The sequence below is a fragment of the Phocoena phocoena genome, chromosome 8, assembly GCF_963924675.1.
Source record: "Phocoena phocoena chromosome 8, mPhoPho1.1, whole genome shotgun sequence".
In the NCBI taxonomy this organism is placed as follows: domain Eukaryota; kingdom Metazoa; phylum Chordata; class Mammalia; order Artiodactyla; family Phocoenidae; genus Phocoena; species Phocoena phocoena.
In genome coordinates this window covers 104,072,677-104,088,827 of record NC_089226.1, presented here as the reverse complement: position 1 = coordinate 104,088,827, position 16,151 = coordinate 104,072,677, and the positions used below count along the sequence as shown (strand labels likewise).

At 44.7% G+C, this 16,151-nt stretch overlaps 1 protein-coding gene across 3 annotated transcripts; it reads right to left on the bottom strand.

Moving 5' to 3' along the window:
* Positions 1-4,217: 4,217 nt before the first annotated feature.
* On the bottom strand, positions 4,218-11,771 carry RBM4 (RNA binding motif protein 4). Of its 3 annotated transcripts, none has more exons than XM_065882766.1 (4): positions 11,698-11,771; positions 10,160-10,583; positions 6,321-7,008; positions 4,218-4,633 (listed from the first exon to the last, which is right to left on the bottom strand). In XM_065882766.1, exons 2-3 carry the CDS (start codon positions 10,569-10,571, stop codon positions 6,329-6,331), a joined length of 1,092 nt encoding a protein of 363 aa, XP_065738838.1. In that variant the 5' UTR covers positions 10,572-10,583; positions 11,698-11,771; the 3' UTR covers positions 4,218-4,633; positions 6,321-6,328. The 3 variants fall into 3 exon arrangements, with proteins under 3 accessions (XP_065738838.1, XP_065738839.1, XP_065738840.1); XM_065882767.1 differs by having other exon boundaries at positions 11,561-11,757; XM_065882768.1 differs by lacking the exon at positions 6,321-7,008 and having other exon boundaries at positions 11,698-11,753.
* Between the last annotated feature and the right edge of the window lie 4,380 nt (positions 11,772-16,151).

Genomic DNA, 16,151 nt, shown 5'->3' with positions numbered 1-16,151 from the left:
AGCTTCACTCACTCCCTCGCCTGCCACTCACCTCCTGGCTGTGCGGACCAGTTCATAAGCAGACCAGTACCGGTCCACGGCCTGGGGGTTGGGGACCCCAGGTGCTAAGGAAGCTCCAAACTCAATCTGGTTTCAATATTCCCTACATAGTGAAAATGAGAGAGGTCCCATCTCGTAGTTTAACTGAGTACAAACAATTCAGCATGTTCAGTAGAGGTACTCTACTGAACCAGCAGGCTTAGCCCTTCAAAGAACCAGCCCCAGTGGACTAAGAGCATAGTACTCAGTTTCCCTATTGGCCTCGACAAGTTAGAGAAAACGTGAGCAGTAGTAACATACTCAATTCAACTTTAAGATTTACTTATCATTAGCTAAGCCCCTTCCTTCTTTGGTGTCTTATCTCCTTGACAAACTGCTAGCACCACCCCTATCCTGTATCTCAGGGGTGTTATTTACCTGCCAGTGAATAATACTAGGCCCTACTCATGTCAGAAAATTTGCATTTGGTGAGAAGTTGGAAGGTTTCCTAAGTTAAGCCATCATCTCAGGCTTAAGTCAGAAAAAAGCCGTTAGCATAAAACTTTATCCACGAACGGGCTTGCCTGGTGGCGCAGTGGTTGAGTCCGCCTGCCGATGCAGGGGACACGGGTTTGTGCCCTGGTCCGGGAAGATCCCACATGCCGCAGAGCGGCTGGGCCCGTGAGCCATGGCCGCTGAGCCTGCGCATGCGGAGCCTGTGCTCCACAACGGGAGAGGCCACAACAGTGAGAGGTCCACGTACCGCAAAAAAAGAAAAATTATCCACGCACATGATTTAGCAAATATAACAAGGCTTTCACGTCTCTTGCCCCATCCTCCCCAGAAGCAACAGATCTTAGCTCTTTTCAGCGTTCCTGACCTTTGTGTCTGAGTAAGATGCTCACTGTTCTCCATCTACCACTTTAAGAAATTATCTATTAATTTTTTTGGGGTAATATTTGGCTGCGCCAGGTCTCAGTTAAGGCACGTAAAATCTTCACTGCTGTGTACGGGATCTTCGTTGTGGCATGCGGGATTTTTTTGTGTGTGTGTGTGTCGTGCAGGATCTAGTTCCCTGACCATGGATCGAACCCAGGGCCCCCGCGTTGGACACCAGGAGTCCCTATCTATTGATTTCTATTATGAAATTTTTAATTTTGCTCTTACACACCCCATTACTTACCCATCCACACTTCCCTATTCTCCCAATTTAGTTCATGCTGCCATGATTATGACTCGGTAGAGCTCCTAATTATATTTTATGAGTTTTTGTTTACTCTGGAATTAGCATTTACATTTTTTCATTTATTTTCTATTTTCTTATCAGCAATTGAGCTAACTCTTCAAATGAACCAAAATTTCCTCAAGATACTCAAATATGCTAAGTTTCAAAATCAGTCTTAGAGTCATTCCATTCTAGAACCCAACTTTCCCTTGCTGCAACCTAGAGTACTGTTCTCCAAGCCAAAGCAGAAAAGCAGTCCTGAGACTTCCCATTGCCATCATTTCTGGGAATTCCGTTTGCCTCTGCATGAGACCACATGGAGAATTCCAGTACTAAGCAAATTCTACTTCAGTAATTTGCACCAGCATTTAATACCACAATGCAAATAGTCTACCTCTCACTACTCTATCCCCCTAGAGTCTAGCTTATTGCTGATGTAGCTCTGGGATAAGAAGCCTGGTTTAATTTAGCATTCCAAGTCAACCCCAATTTTGAGGGTGTGTGGATGACTTTTAAGTGAAAGTTAATCTAACACCAAATCAGTACCATCCTGAAAACTGCCCTCCTAAGTCCTCTGATTCATCCAGAATCGGGCTTGGCCAGATGCCATCACAACAGAATGGTGTAACCATTCCTATCTCCACCTAACATATATACCAGTTATTTGCACACCCAAATTGCCTATGCAGAAAGCTGCCTGTGTAGGCAAAGTAAGGACAGGCACCTAATCATCTTTATTCTCCACATGGTACTTACACGTAGTAGGTAACCAGTGAGTACTTCACAATGTGCAAAGCAAGCTCTCAGGTGGATGCCAACCAGTTTACTCAACGGAACGAAAAGAAAAGTGGAAGGCTACATGGGAATTCCCTGGCTGTCTGGTGGTTAGGACTCAGTGCTTTCACTGCTGAGGGCCCGGGTTCAATCCCCTGGTGCGGAACTAAGATCCCACAAGACACGCAGCGCAGCCAAAAAAAAAAAGTGGAAGGCTACAGAAAGCTAGTGTATTAAAGCATCACTCTTAAAAAACTACTGTACAACTCCTGAGGCTAAGCGTTAGCAGTATAACTTTGTCAATGACACAGGGCAGACTATTTGGCCTCAACTCGAGATACACTGGATTGGAAATTCACACAAAAATAATTTCACAAAATGTAATGTTGAAATAGCGAATTCAATCATTTCAAAACACCTTTTTAAAGTTTTAGAACTACTTTTCCACTGTTCTTAACAGTGTTTTTCAACAGTAATTTTTTAAAAAAAGGCAAAAAAAAAAAAAAAAGACAAAAAAAACAACACTATAGTAGGAATACAGCATTAAACCAGTCCAGATTCTGGCAGTCATGAAAAACTCAGGTTGTCTGTTACAGGGAGATGATGCTCTCAGAGGGAGAAAGAATGCTTTATCATGCAAAAATATATTACTTCCATATTTAATCCACTGTGACACGTCACCACCTTCATTGACCATTCCCATCTAAATGCTCTACTTGACAGTATGTAGTCTCCCTCTCTTAGAATATAACCTCCAGATCTAGACCTAAAACAGTACCTTGCAGAAAATCACTGAAAATTTTTATTTGTTCAATCAGTGAACACTGCTAGTGCCCATCTTTTGAAAATTGCCAACCCCACCCATTGGACCAAGGGGTATGTTCATCAGTGCTGATCAGTAATGGGTCCATCTCTGGCGGAAAAAAGGAACCAAAGCAGGTTCTAAGTGGCAGTGGCAGAAAACCAAGCCAGCCAGGGAAGATAAAGACAAACACAAGGACCTAGCCTAGATATTAGTCATAATCTTCTTTGTTGATCACTTCTTACCTGTAGGAGCCAATAACTCTTCCCACCCCTAATCCCAACTCCACCAACAGTTTTCCCAGAACTGTTGTCTTTACCACGTGACCTCTCACCAAAGACAACTTCCATATTCAGTAAAATGGTGGCTGGGAGATTAACACATAAAACACTTCTCACAGGGTTTCAGAGAACAAATATCCAATAAATTACAAGTTGTACTGTTATCCCCATCTCAGCCATCTATGAATTAGAAACATTAAGTAGGAAAATCTGAGAGACTACTCAACTAAAAACCAGCTGCTTTTTCTTATCTCCCATTACCACAACCCACCTTTCCTAAAAGCATAAGGCCCGGCATACAGTAGGTGCTGAGTATTTGTTGAATGATGCTGGGAAATGCCCTAACCAGACAGAACCCCACTATATATATTAAAACTAGAGCAAGAAAGTACAGACAAAAAACATCTGCAAGACAGTCTGTTTTGATAAAAGCATGGAACTAAGAAGCAGTGGCTCTTCCTTGTACTCACCCCCCATCCTTGTTAAATAATCTAAAGCTCACTTCTGGGTCCTTCTTCTATGCCTATCATTCTAAAGGAAATGAGGTACTAGTGGGGCCACTGAGGAATTCTTTGGATTTTGGCAGAACTGTACAAATAGATGGTGAAAGGCATCAAAAGGTGTTGCTTACTGGCCTAGGAAAACAGCAGAATGCTGTTGGAGCCACAACTTAATTTTCCATATGGCATGAAGTGAAAGCTGACCTCCTGCTCCCTCAAACCCTTCCTTATTCTAGACCTCTTCCTTGGAAAGCAAGTCAAACTAGATGTACTGATTGGGTGGTTGGAATGTTAGTAGTAAGGGGTGGGTGACAATTGTTTCTCAAGCAGGGAAAAGTCCCACATCTCAAAACTCCTAGTAAGTTGATGGTTTTATAACAAAGGTGTATGAGAGACAGAAAGTCTTTAATGGAATAAGCCTGCCTACCTGGGTTCTTCTATATAAGCCCTCTTTTACCTTTGGCACCTATAAATCCTATCTACAATAAGGAGAACAACTGCAGTGATGTTCACCCAGAACTGAATGTCAAACTTTATACCCTCCCCTTCTCTTCCAGAGACAAATAAAGAACCCAGACACAAGCCCAAGTAAGAACTCTCTCAAAGCACACATTCCCTAAGTTGAAAAACCATTTATTTCACCGGAAAGAAAAAAGTGATCCAACGCTATGTGTCTACCTGCCATAAGCCTTTGGGTCAAAAAGACTCAGGAGCAGTGACACTCTCACAACACCCACTGGAAGCAGGAGGTGGGGATACAGCACAACCCCCACCAGTTTCTGCACACAATGAGACCTGCTGGGAGAACAGAACATGATGGGAAGCTACAGAAGTACTGAAGGACAGAAAGAACACGGAAATGGGCAGGAGAGAGGAAAGAAGAGGTGGTCTGAACTTAACAAGGTAAATTAAGGTCCACGGTTCCTGGGGGACTGAACGCACAGAGCTGAGAACGTCCCGGAGATGGGGTACCACGAAGGGTGTATTCTCATGCACAACCGCAGCTCGGAATTTCAGCCCACACACATCCCACCTGAAAGAGAGCACAATACAGGGGCTTTACAGCAAAGCTCACAAGGGCTTTCCCACTTACACTTCAAAGAACATCTTTACAAAGTACGGTAACTTGACACTCCTTTTAAGTTTACTTGTATCCATCCATAGTATAATAATAATCTCTAAAAGTGAAAAGAGCTTGAAGGCCAGACAGTAACCGGGAATGGTCAAGCAATCCCAGACTAGCCTTTCTCTAAACGAAATAGCAAATTTTCTTTCACGAGAGTAGACAGACATTGCATTTCTCTTGATGTTAGCACATTAGCATTCCTCAGAGAAGGCAATTCCACATTTACAAACTGTCATTGGAGAGCAGGAAAAAGGGAAAGGTTCCAATTAGCTCTTAGCTCTCCACAGTAAAAAGTATGTTTGAATCTTGGAGTTACAAGTTAAAAACCGTTTAAGGTCTAGGAAAAAGTGGCATTAACTGAACGAGCTGTAACACCTGAGGGCGTCCAACTCTGCCTAGGGAAGAAAATAAAAGAATGTACTGGAGGACATGTGTAAGCTACACATCAGGTCACTCAAGTTTCTTCTCCAGCCCTATCAGTGATCTCCTATCCTATAACCCTGGGCAAGTCACATACCTTCTGCCCTAATGGAAAAGATGACAGTATCACCCACCCTGTTACTACAGGATTACAGATCAATGGTAATGTCTGGGACACAATGGGAGCTACTCAAGACAAAGGGTGTTGTGAAACACCCTTTAATACAACAGCAGTCTCAAACACCTAGAGCCCAAAGCTGGCAAGCATCAGAAGAGAATACACTCAAGTAGAGCCAAATGGATCATGAGGCTCAAAACGTATAGGAAAAAGCCAGAGGACTCAAGGTAGAGCTGGTGGTTCAAGAGTGTTAAATGCTCATAGCTGGTGGGAAGATGAAGGGAGTGATGTGCTTAAGGCAAAGCTCCCAACCTTGGATTTCAACATTACTGAAGAAGAGTAGAATTAACAGGGTGCGTACATATTTACGTTATTATATACCTTAAAGAAGTGGAGAGAATGTCAAATCTAATACCGTGGGGACAGTTTTAAAACAAAACTGAACAAAGTAAATGGGCTCTTACAGGACAGATTCAAAGATAAAGCAATGGGGTAGGTATTCTAGTCAGCTCAGGGAATGAATGTGAACTGAGCAGAGAAGTTGAATTTGAGTCTATGCCCCAGACTCCTTGCTGAAATCAACTTTATAAGTTGAAAGATATCTTTTTCTACTCCTCTCTGCCCCAACTTACCATCAGACCTTTCACACAGCATGAAGCAGAACAGGAACCTTGCAGACCTTAGTAATGTCACACACCTAGGAATTTCAACGAAGGCTCTGAGAAACGGCACACCTGGGTCTGAATGTCTGGTTTCCAGGTTTGGTTCAATTACAGCACACAGGTGTGACCCAAGATTCATCACACCACTGTTTGCTTTTCCAGGCACAAATGGAATCAGATTGACTCCCAGGACTAGGAGCCCTGGAAAAACAGCCATGAGGGATAAGGATGTTTATATATTTCACAAAGTAGTTAGGACTTCTCCCTATCCTCTGAACCATTAGCAACCTTACCCTAACCCTGCAAAAGCAAGCAAGCAGGGCAGCCTAACTGGAGCCTTTAGGTTGCAGGAGGGATGGCAAAACCAGAACAAGGGACACCCCACCGCTCTCACCTCAAGCTTTAAAAGGCTGAATACCGCGCCCGATCCGCATACTGCTCCCGCTCATACCGGGCCATGTCGTACAGGGAATTCCGCGCGGCCGCCGAAGCTTGGGACAACTCACTCTCATGCCCGTAACCGTAGCCCTCTCCAACAGTGGGGACTGGGCCGCGACGCAGGGGGCTCCGATCGCGCCCGTAATATGAAGTGGAAGCTGCAGTAACAGCAGCAGCGGCTGCTGCAGCAGCAGCAGCTGTAGCAGCAGCAGCTCCTGAAGTCGGCAACAGGTGTCTATCGTAGGGATCGAGAGAGGTGGAGGTGAGGTGACTGGCCATGGCTGTATTCTGGACTTGTGGCAGCTGGGACAGGGTCTGCTCTGCGTAATTATACGCAGAGGCAGCTGCAGCAGCCACTGCCTCATAGGACCGGGCAGCACGGCAGCGCTTGTAGTAGGCATCGAGCGCTCCGTACGCGTTGTTGTAATACAATGAATCCCCATAGCTCATGGCGTAAGGTGTACGCACTGCTCCATATTGCTCATTATATTGCTCGGTAAAGTCTGCCACTCGGCCCGAACGATCTACCGGACACTCTTTGGACCAGTGCCCCTCTTTCCCGCACCGATAGCAGCCGCTCTGGTCTCCCATCCCGGGCGCAGTCCTAAGCCGGCTGGTGGACAACTGCACGTGCATTCGTTTGCCTTGAAGAAACAGACGCAAGAAGGGTTGCTATCACTCTTAGTCATAGCCCCAGCCCCTACCCCAGACACTGGTCATAGCAATGGCTTTACCTAGACAACTCTAATGCAGGATTCATTGCCATTTTAAAGATTTTTTTTAAAAGGTCCAGTATAAATTCAGTATAATGACCTGATTTCAGGCAAAGATCAATTAAATGAAGAAATGTTTCAGCTCTAACACCAGTTTAACGCTTAAGAAAGGAACTACTCTCACTCAAAAATAGGCATTTCATCCTTTGCCAAGTAACTGTGGACAAAAACTACTCTGAACGGTAGCCCAATGTCAAAAGAAACCACAATAATAGTGCTCCACAACATTCTGACACCTCCAATCTTCACTATTAAGACTCCTGAGTTCAGTAAGCAGGAGAATGCAAAGGCCAGTCCCCCATACCGCCCCAAAATCAAAGAGAATAGAGTAGGACTCTAAAGTTACCATTGACAGTAATCCAGACTTGATCCGTGGCTGAGTGCGGTAGGCAAGTTTCAAGACTTTTGGGAAAAACACTCATGAATGGGGGAAGAGGGGTGAAATACGAGTTGAAGGACTGCCTTCCCCCTAAACTGGGTCCTTTAAATTGTTAGTTCTGATATTCGTTCTAACAGGGATCCTTTACAATATTTAGTGACCCCTTATAACAGGGGGTCAAACAAAACAGGTCAGGCAGTTCACAAGATGCCTGAATTTTCAGAAAGAGTATTATGAAAAATGTGGAAGAAAAGAGGGGATGAAAAAAGTGGAGAATGACCAATAATGTTAGTGTATCAAACTGTTCATGTTAGCGCAAGTTTAAAGTACTTTTCCTCCTTTAGAGATCTAAGATCCTAATAACATGCACTTGATACTAGTTTTTGCTGAAAATTACAATTTGTATTCTGGAAATGAAAAAGTTTAAATTTTAAACCTTTTCACAGGAGCAATTTCCACCTAACATGATCTACCATTTTAATGTAAGCAAAACTCCAGCAAAACCTTTCCAAAACAAATGGCTATCGTGCACCCAAGCATGCAGATGGCGAAGAAGTGAATGCTTAGAACCAGGGGAGTTAACAGATAGGTCATCTACTCAACTAACATTATAGAAAATGGTAAATATACAATTTCACCTACAAAATTAAAGTTAGGTTCTAGAAAACTAAAAAAGGGAAAAGGGAAGGACCAAAATATCAAAAAAAAAAAAGTCCCGGTTTAAACATTTTATCTGATAAGTGTAGGCTGCCAGTGAAAAGCTAAGATGTACAATTAAGTACTTAAGTGCTTTAAGTGCTAACCCGTGTCCCTCGTTATTTGTCCAAGTGGCCACTTTGGCACCTAACAAAACCAGAGAAAATAAGGGCAACCGAGGAACCAACCATGTCCCTTCAAGACATAAAGGTCATTAATAAATGTCCTGACCTGAAGATTTGCCAGAAAAAATTCCAAAGTCAGAAAAAGCAGCTAAGTCTTTAAAAATATCTAAAATGGATGTTCCTTAAATACGCAAACAATAAAAAGAATATCCCCAACACTGAGAAACTGAAAGGGAAAAAGACCATCATAATAAATACTGCTACTCTATATACATATAGAACTGTACTAGACAATGCTAAAGAGAATGACTAACAGTAAGGAAAACAGAGCAAAAACAACTAAACCTCAGAGAACCTAGACTTCAGATACCAAGAGTTATGCTCTAAGTATGATATGTCCTGTATCAGTTCACAATACCCTTCCCTTCCATGTGTTAACTGTTACAAGGAGACACCACCACCTCTTCTATGACTTGGTTAAAGTGTAGAAGAGTATCCAAAAATTAGATATCATAAACCCTCCACCAGAGCAGCCTTTGCTCCCAATTAAGTTGTTGACACAAAATAATTCTCAACTTACCAATTAAAAATGGAAAACCAGACCTGAGAGACCTGTGACATTTTTCTTTAATAATGCACAGCAATACCCATAACACAGGGCACCATTAACTTGGGAGAAATGACGATCAGACTTCCAGGTCTAAGAAGGTCCAATTTAAGTAAACATCAAAGATAGCCAAAATGACTCTTAACAAGAGGAGTGCTCAGGAGAAGCAGCAGCTACTACCTTGTTCGGGCTGAAAAAAGTTGGAATATAGATTAAAAATGTTAACAAGGAGTTGTGGGAATACTCCATAATTTAGAAGTAGTTACACTGAAGGGGAAAGGCTCTTTTCTGGCTTTGACACTGGGAACCCAAAGTGGGTAGACGAAGAGTAGCGTTAGCAACTCACCATGGTTACCACCCCCTTCACAACTGCCACCCTTGCCACAGGAGCTTAGATCTTAAACCAAGAAAACAAAATGTCTATCCACAGCATCACTCGTGCTGCCTTCCAGGCACACTATTAATCTAGTCAAGGCTCCAAGGTTAACACCCATCTAAGTGCTCTACTCACCAAGGATGTTACAGCTCACTCCTCAAACCAGTGAAACGGCTTTGCCATTATCGCCCCCCAAATCCCAATACCTTCTCCTCAGAAACTCCTGAAATTAGCCTTCAGTTCTAGAGTGTCCTCGTCCTCCAAACCGAACCTCTTGGTGCAAACGTAACAGAAAAGCAGTAAGAGCTGTAACAATTTAAAGACACTAATTCTCTCAAGACTTGTTTAACGACAAATTATATTTACTGAGAAGCCATGAATTGGGATGAAGTGGGGGAGCTTCACAGATACTTTGCTCCTAAACATGTGGCTTAAGCCAGCTTTTGCCAGGTCCTTCCACGTACAAAAATAACACATGGGGTGCTGAGGCAATAAATTTCAGAGTGAAACACTGTTAAGTGCTCTACTACCCCCCGACCCCGCAAAAAAGACAAAACAATGGAATAAATCTTCAGAGGAAGGGATTTCTGCACTAATAGGCAAAAAAGCCTAGGGGTTCCAAACTAATGCCAAGTGGTTCTTCTCCCAAACTTGATTTGCCTAAGGTAAAGCCTCTAAATCCCATGCATTCTCCATTTAAGCCCATCACCCACACTTAATCCTCACAATCAGCCAACCAACAGCTATATCTCTATCTCTCTATCCCAGACCCCTCCTACCCAGCCTATTTTCTACACAAAACCTTGTGTTCAGCCCTCTTCCCAAAGAGGGTGGTTCACCTTGAAACTCTGTGTTGTCAAGGCCCCTGATGGCCTCCACTGCATCCTCTGCCCGCTCCATGTGTACGAAAGCATAATCTTTCACGATGTCACATTCGATGACCGGACCATACTCCTCAAACTTGGCCCGAAGCTCCTTGTTGGTACAAGTAGGACTGATGTTGCCTACATGCAACTTTGTGGATGTTTTGCTCTTATTCTTGCTGGCTTCCACGTTGATGTTCACCCCGTGCAGCTTGTAGTGGTGCAGGTTGCGTATGGCATCCTCGGCCGCCGTCTTGTCCTCTATGTGCACAAAGCCGTAGTTCTTAATGATGTCACACTCCAGCACCTTCCCATACTGCTCGAAGAGTGAGCGGATCTCCTGCTCTGTGGCCTCCCGGGGCAGGTTTCCAATGAACAGCTTCACCATCTCGGACACAGCCTGGGCGAGAAAAAATGAAATTTCTAACAAAAGACCTCAGGCCCATGTCAGTTTAAAAAAAAAAAAAAAAAAATCAATACTGCCATCTCCTTTGGGTCTGGCAAATATTTCCAGTTTTCCCCCCTCAGACGCCCCACACGCACACGCACACCCCCAGATAATAATCAAAGGGAAGTGGGAATAAGGAGGCCCGCTACAATTCCAGCTATAGAACCTACAGAAAGGAGAAAGCATCTGTGACACAGATCCTTAGCAGACACAGACAAAGGGTTTGGTAAGAGCTGAATAGTTTCAAACGGAAACGCAAATGAAAGCGGGGCGTAAATGCAGCCCTGGGGGTACTGGGCTTTCTACCTACTAAATAGACAGCAAATTCCCTGGAGGTCCGGTTAGGACTCCACGCTTTCACTGCTGATGGCCCGGGTTCAATCCCTGGTCGGGGAACTAATATCCCGCAAGCCACGCGGCGGCTCCGCCGCCAAAAACAAAAAAAGACAGTCAGAAAACAAAGGTCTAACTACTTGGCTGGCTGTACTGACTGAAATTATGAACTGGCTCTTCCTCTCGTAACCGAATTAGCCATTTCCTGAAAAAAGGACCTTATAATAGCTACGTTTTAGGGTTTCCTTTGGAAGCAGTGAACCCGTGACTTAAGCTGGATAGCGAGGCGTTCGGAGAGTACAGGAAGTGCTGGAGCGGGGAACGCCTCTCTCGGGGTGCCGTCCTACGAGCTCCTGGAGAATTGGAGAAATGCATGGCCAGAGAAGGGGGCTTGAGCCTCAACGGCCAGACAACAGTGTCTCGGGGCTTCAAAAATTCTCGACACGGGGCTGTAATTCCTAAGTCTAACGGAAAAGCGGTTATCTCGGTAAAAGCCTCGAGGCAGTAAGCCGAGCAAAGTCGGATAGAGGGCAAGGTGGGGAAAAAGCAAGGTATTCTCGGCGGAGGTCGTGGGGGAAGGGCTGCTGGAGGCTTACCGCGCAACGCCGAGCACCGAGGTCGGCTCTCAGTGACGGGTGCGGAGGCCAGGACCACCCTAGGATACCCCTAAAGCCCAAGTCGTGAGATTTAACAGGGCAAAAAAAAGACAGTGAAGGGGCTCGGAGTCTCTCACCCGCACGAAAAGCAGCAGGGGCTCTTCCTCGCGGAGCGGACGCTTCTGACAAAACGCTAAAATGGCGGCGGCTGCAGCAGTGACTCTGGGTAGAGAGGGGGAGGTGAACCTACCACCGGATTGGCCGTTCAATAAAATAAAAGGCAGGCGTTCCCGTAGATCCTCTTCCTGATTGGTTACCACGAACGCCAATTACCTGAGGCCTGGAAGAGGTGGAAACGTCAGTAACCCCAAAGAGTTTATACGAAAGCCAATGAGCACCTCTCTCGACAAACCGAGGTCACTGATTGGATGGAAGGTCGGCGTGAGGGAGGAACTACCAACGTGGGCTTCGCTGGCGGGGTTCCGCCCGCCATTAGGCGGAGCGAGCTAGGGAGCCGGTGTGGCGGTCTTCAGCTTCATGGCGCCAACTTTGTTAAGCTTCCACATTTCGCCACTCCACGTGCGCTCCATTTTGCCTTCTACTCCACACTTCTCCCTCTAATCTCCCAAACGCCATCCCCCTCGCAGCCAGGGTGCTGCGGACGGTAGCTTACGCAGACCCAGAAGCCAGGTAAGAAAAATAGCAAAGCTTCCCACCTGAAGAAACCAACCTCCTCCTTTGGCCAAGAATCCGCACTGGCGCCCTGGGAGTCTCGGAGCTACCCCCACATTGAAACTACTTTCATAGGTGGTGAAAGGAACTCTGAAAAGTTAATGGGCTCAGCTTCAATTAGGGTATAAAGGCCCCGACGTCGGCTCGGTTGAGGGCTGCATTTCTCAGGAGGCGCCGAAGAGACAAGTTCCTTGGAGGAACCAGCCTCCCGGGGTCCAAGATGAAGAAAAGGCTTCTCTGTGTGACCGTGGAGATTGCGCATACACCCCCACCCCGCCCTGAGAAAAAACTAGAGCAGCAAAGTTTTTTGTTTTATTTTATTGGGCGCCATCAGCCAGAGCTGTAGGTTTAAACTCCTAGAACCGACCTTAGCGGGAAGAGCCTAAGTCACAACCAGCTATAAGCAAAATACAATCAAAACAGCATTCTCCAGAGGATCCGGCTTCCCTCATCACATTTTTTTTTATCATCCTTTGGCTTCTTCACATAATCCCATAATTCACTGAACAAGCAAGGCAGCTTTTGAAGAGGGAGTTTAAAAAGGGGGATAGAAGAACTTAAACCATGATAAAAGCAGTGAGGAAAGGGATCATCAGAAAGTGAAGATAACAAAAGCAGAACACACCACCGTTCAAAGCAGCCCCCCCAAAAGGGGTGGGGATCATAAAGAGAAAGGTGAAGTCAAAGTTACGGAAATAGATTTTAAAACCTGACGTGACTCAGAAATCAAACGGTGGGGAATTGGTCAATAATTTATTCTAGGGTGGGAAAAGGCAGGAATCTAAAAATGTCACATTTACAAATGTAGTGGTCACTAATCTTGGTCCGTTTTCATTGTGGATCCTGATGCTGACACCGCGGCTCTGAATAAAGGCCAAAGGATCAGTGATGAAGAAAACCAACTGCATGTTAGCTGCAAGTGTGCCCTCTGGAGGGGCCCTGCATCGGGAGGTGGTCACAACTCCATGTGCGCAGGTTCGGAAACACATCTGGTATAGAAATCCTTTCAGCTCCTTCGTTTGATCTTCCAAAATTTTTGTCCTAATAGCCTTGGAGATAAAACTTTCTTCCAAAATACCAAAGCATATGAGATCAGCTTACTCTATGAAACTAGGAATCTCTCCAAGTCCAAAGGGGAAAAACTGGGAATAGAAATCTTCTCGGGATCACAGTTCAGGCCAGTTTGCAGACCACCACCCACACCCACCCCCGATCTAATTATTCTTGGTTTACCTTCTGAAAGCCCTCTAGGTCCAGTTATATTTGTTTCATTTTGCAAGCTCATCCAACTGAGTAATCCACATTAAATCATTCCCCTGCTTTTTAAATTAAAACCCACGGCAACTGGAAAAGTTTCAATTCACACTACCCAATCTGGTTGTTGCCAGAATCTCCCAACCTCTGTAACAATTCTCCCACCCCCATCCCTAACACACCCCACCCCAACTACGCTCCAGCACACTGGCCCCTTTGTCCCAAGCTCATTCAGACTGAAATGTTCTTTCTCCAGGTCCTTCGCTGGCCACCCCATCTAATAAACACAGCCCCCCACTCCAACGCTACACCTTGGAACTCTATCCCATGACTCCATGTTGTTTTTCCAAATACTTACCACCACTTGAAATCCTATTCGTTCATTTTCTTACTCCCTCCCACCCCCTGCCCCCAGCAAATACTTGTTCTACAGGGGCAAGGACCTTTTCTTGTTGTCTACTATTACCCTGTGTTAAAACTGCCCCTGGCACGTGGTAAGCACTCAAATATTTGTTGACTAACTTAACAAATAGATAAAGCATGAGTTAAAATCTTGATAACCAAGAGGAGAGAAATGACTTTGGATTTGCAGTCAGTATCAGCTTAAGAACATGGACACTTATAAAAACAAGCCCTTTTGCTCTTATCACCTAGTATACTTTCCAGTCTCCCTCAAACATAAAAAGCCCAAAAGCCAGGGGTAACTTATGCTACAGCTTCTGATCACCAGGATTACGTTTGACAAATGCTGCAAAATGAAGCTTTAGGTAGGGAGATTTGTAACTCCAGTGTCTCCATACTGATGTTCATTTACCCAACTGTATTTTACCAAAATACTTAAAAATTAAAGGTTTTTAAATTAAGGATATCTGGCTCTACCTTACCACACCAACTACAGAGAATCGGATGTTTTAAAAGCACTTTGTCTGGAACACTGAAAACGGCCACTTTGGTGATTCTTCTGATCAGGTTACCAAGCCTCTAAATTAAAAGATAAAGCAACTTGTCCAAAGTCATCTAGCCTTTCTGTCAGAGCCAAGCTTAAGTATGTTCTGGCTCCACATCTTGAAGAGATGAAAGAGGCTGGAGCCTGGACTCTTGAAAGGGAAATGAGGAACAAATCCAAATTCAGGGGGAAACACTGCTGTCAGTGTAGACCACTCAAATGTGAATAAGCAATGTATTTGTTTCAAACCCTTTCACACTCTTAGGAATGTATACAACTTATATACCTAATAACTCTGGCTCCTAATCCAGAAATGAGTTACTGGTATAATAAGGGCTCAAATTAAAAACCAGTAATCTCCAGGGATGTTCAGAGGGAGCCACTAGGCCAGTCAGCAAGCTTCCTAAGCCTCCAATCCCACTGCCAACTACACACTCTAAGCCTCCCCTTAATGCCTGTGCAGGGCCCCTACTCCATACCTTTCTTCTCCATACCTAGGGGAATCTGACCCTCAGGACACAACGGTGTTGTCTGACACTGGAGGTGGCCAAAATTGGTATGGTCCAGTGGCCTACATCACACCTAGGTACCACTCATTACAGAAATCCCCCTTCTTCACTGTTACTCATATGTGCTGTACTCACACCTACACCCAAAGTCCTTTGCTCAGCTGTGTGCTACCCTACGCAGTCCCAATCTCCCCAGAATGTTCTAACTTCTTATTTCTGAGATGGCTAGCATTTAATGAGCAATGACTATATATGAGGCTCTACACTTGCTACATGTTATTTGCTCCAACAGTCCTGGATGGTTCAAAATAGCTGGTTCGATTCCTTGATCCTCTACTTTCTAGCCATGTGATCTTCAGAAGTTACTTAACCTACAGCCTCAATTTCCAAAATAGGTTTAAAAGTACCTAATACAGGCTTCCCTGGTGGCGCAGTGGTTGAGAGTCCGCCTGCCGATGCAGGGGACGTGGGTTCGTGCCCCGGTCTGGGAAGATCCCACATGCCGCGGAGCAGCTAGGCCTGTGAGCCATGGCCGCTGAGCCTGCGCGTCCAGAGCCCGTGCTCCGCAACGGGAGAGGCCACAACAATGAGAGGCCCGCGTACCGCAAAAAAAAAAAAAAAAAAAAAATACCTAATACATTTTGAGTTGCAATGAAGGTAAAATGAAATATATGAAAAGCACTTTTAACAATGCTTAGCATGTGTTAAATAGATGTTAACTATTTTCCCTATCTTACTGATGAAAAAACTTAGGTAGAATTCCTGACATGTCCAAGATCACCCAGATAAGTGGCAGAACTGGGGTTCAAACTCGGGAAGCCTGATTTTAGAGCCAGCACCCTCAGTAATTCTCTCTGTGCCAAGTCAGTTTTCAAATCAAACAAATCCCATCTCCACAGTTTTCTCTAGTGGGGCTGCCCCATCCTCTCCTTCCTTACCTGTCACTTCCCTAGCATTGCTTAACTGTAACTAGTTCATCGAGGTAGGTCCTGCACCCACCCCCACTATCGATTTCCCAAGGTCAGCCCAAGGGCTCAGCTACCTGAACACTATTTCCAGCACTACAGACACACAATATTTCTAATGATTTACAGCTAGACTTGAAATCATTTATTAATAACTTTTTCTTCCTGGAAAACTAGATTCTACC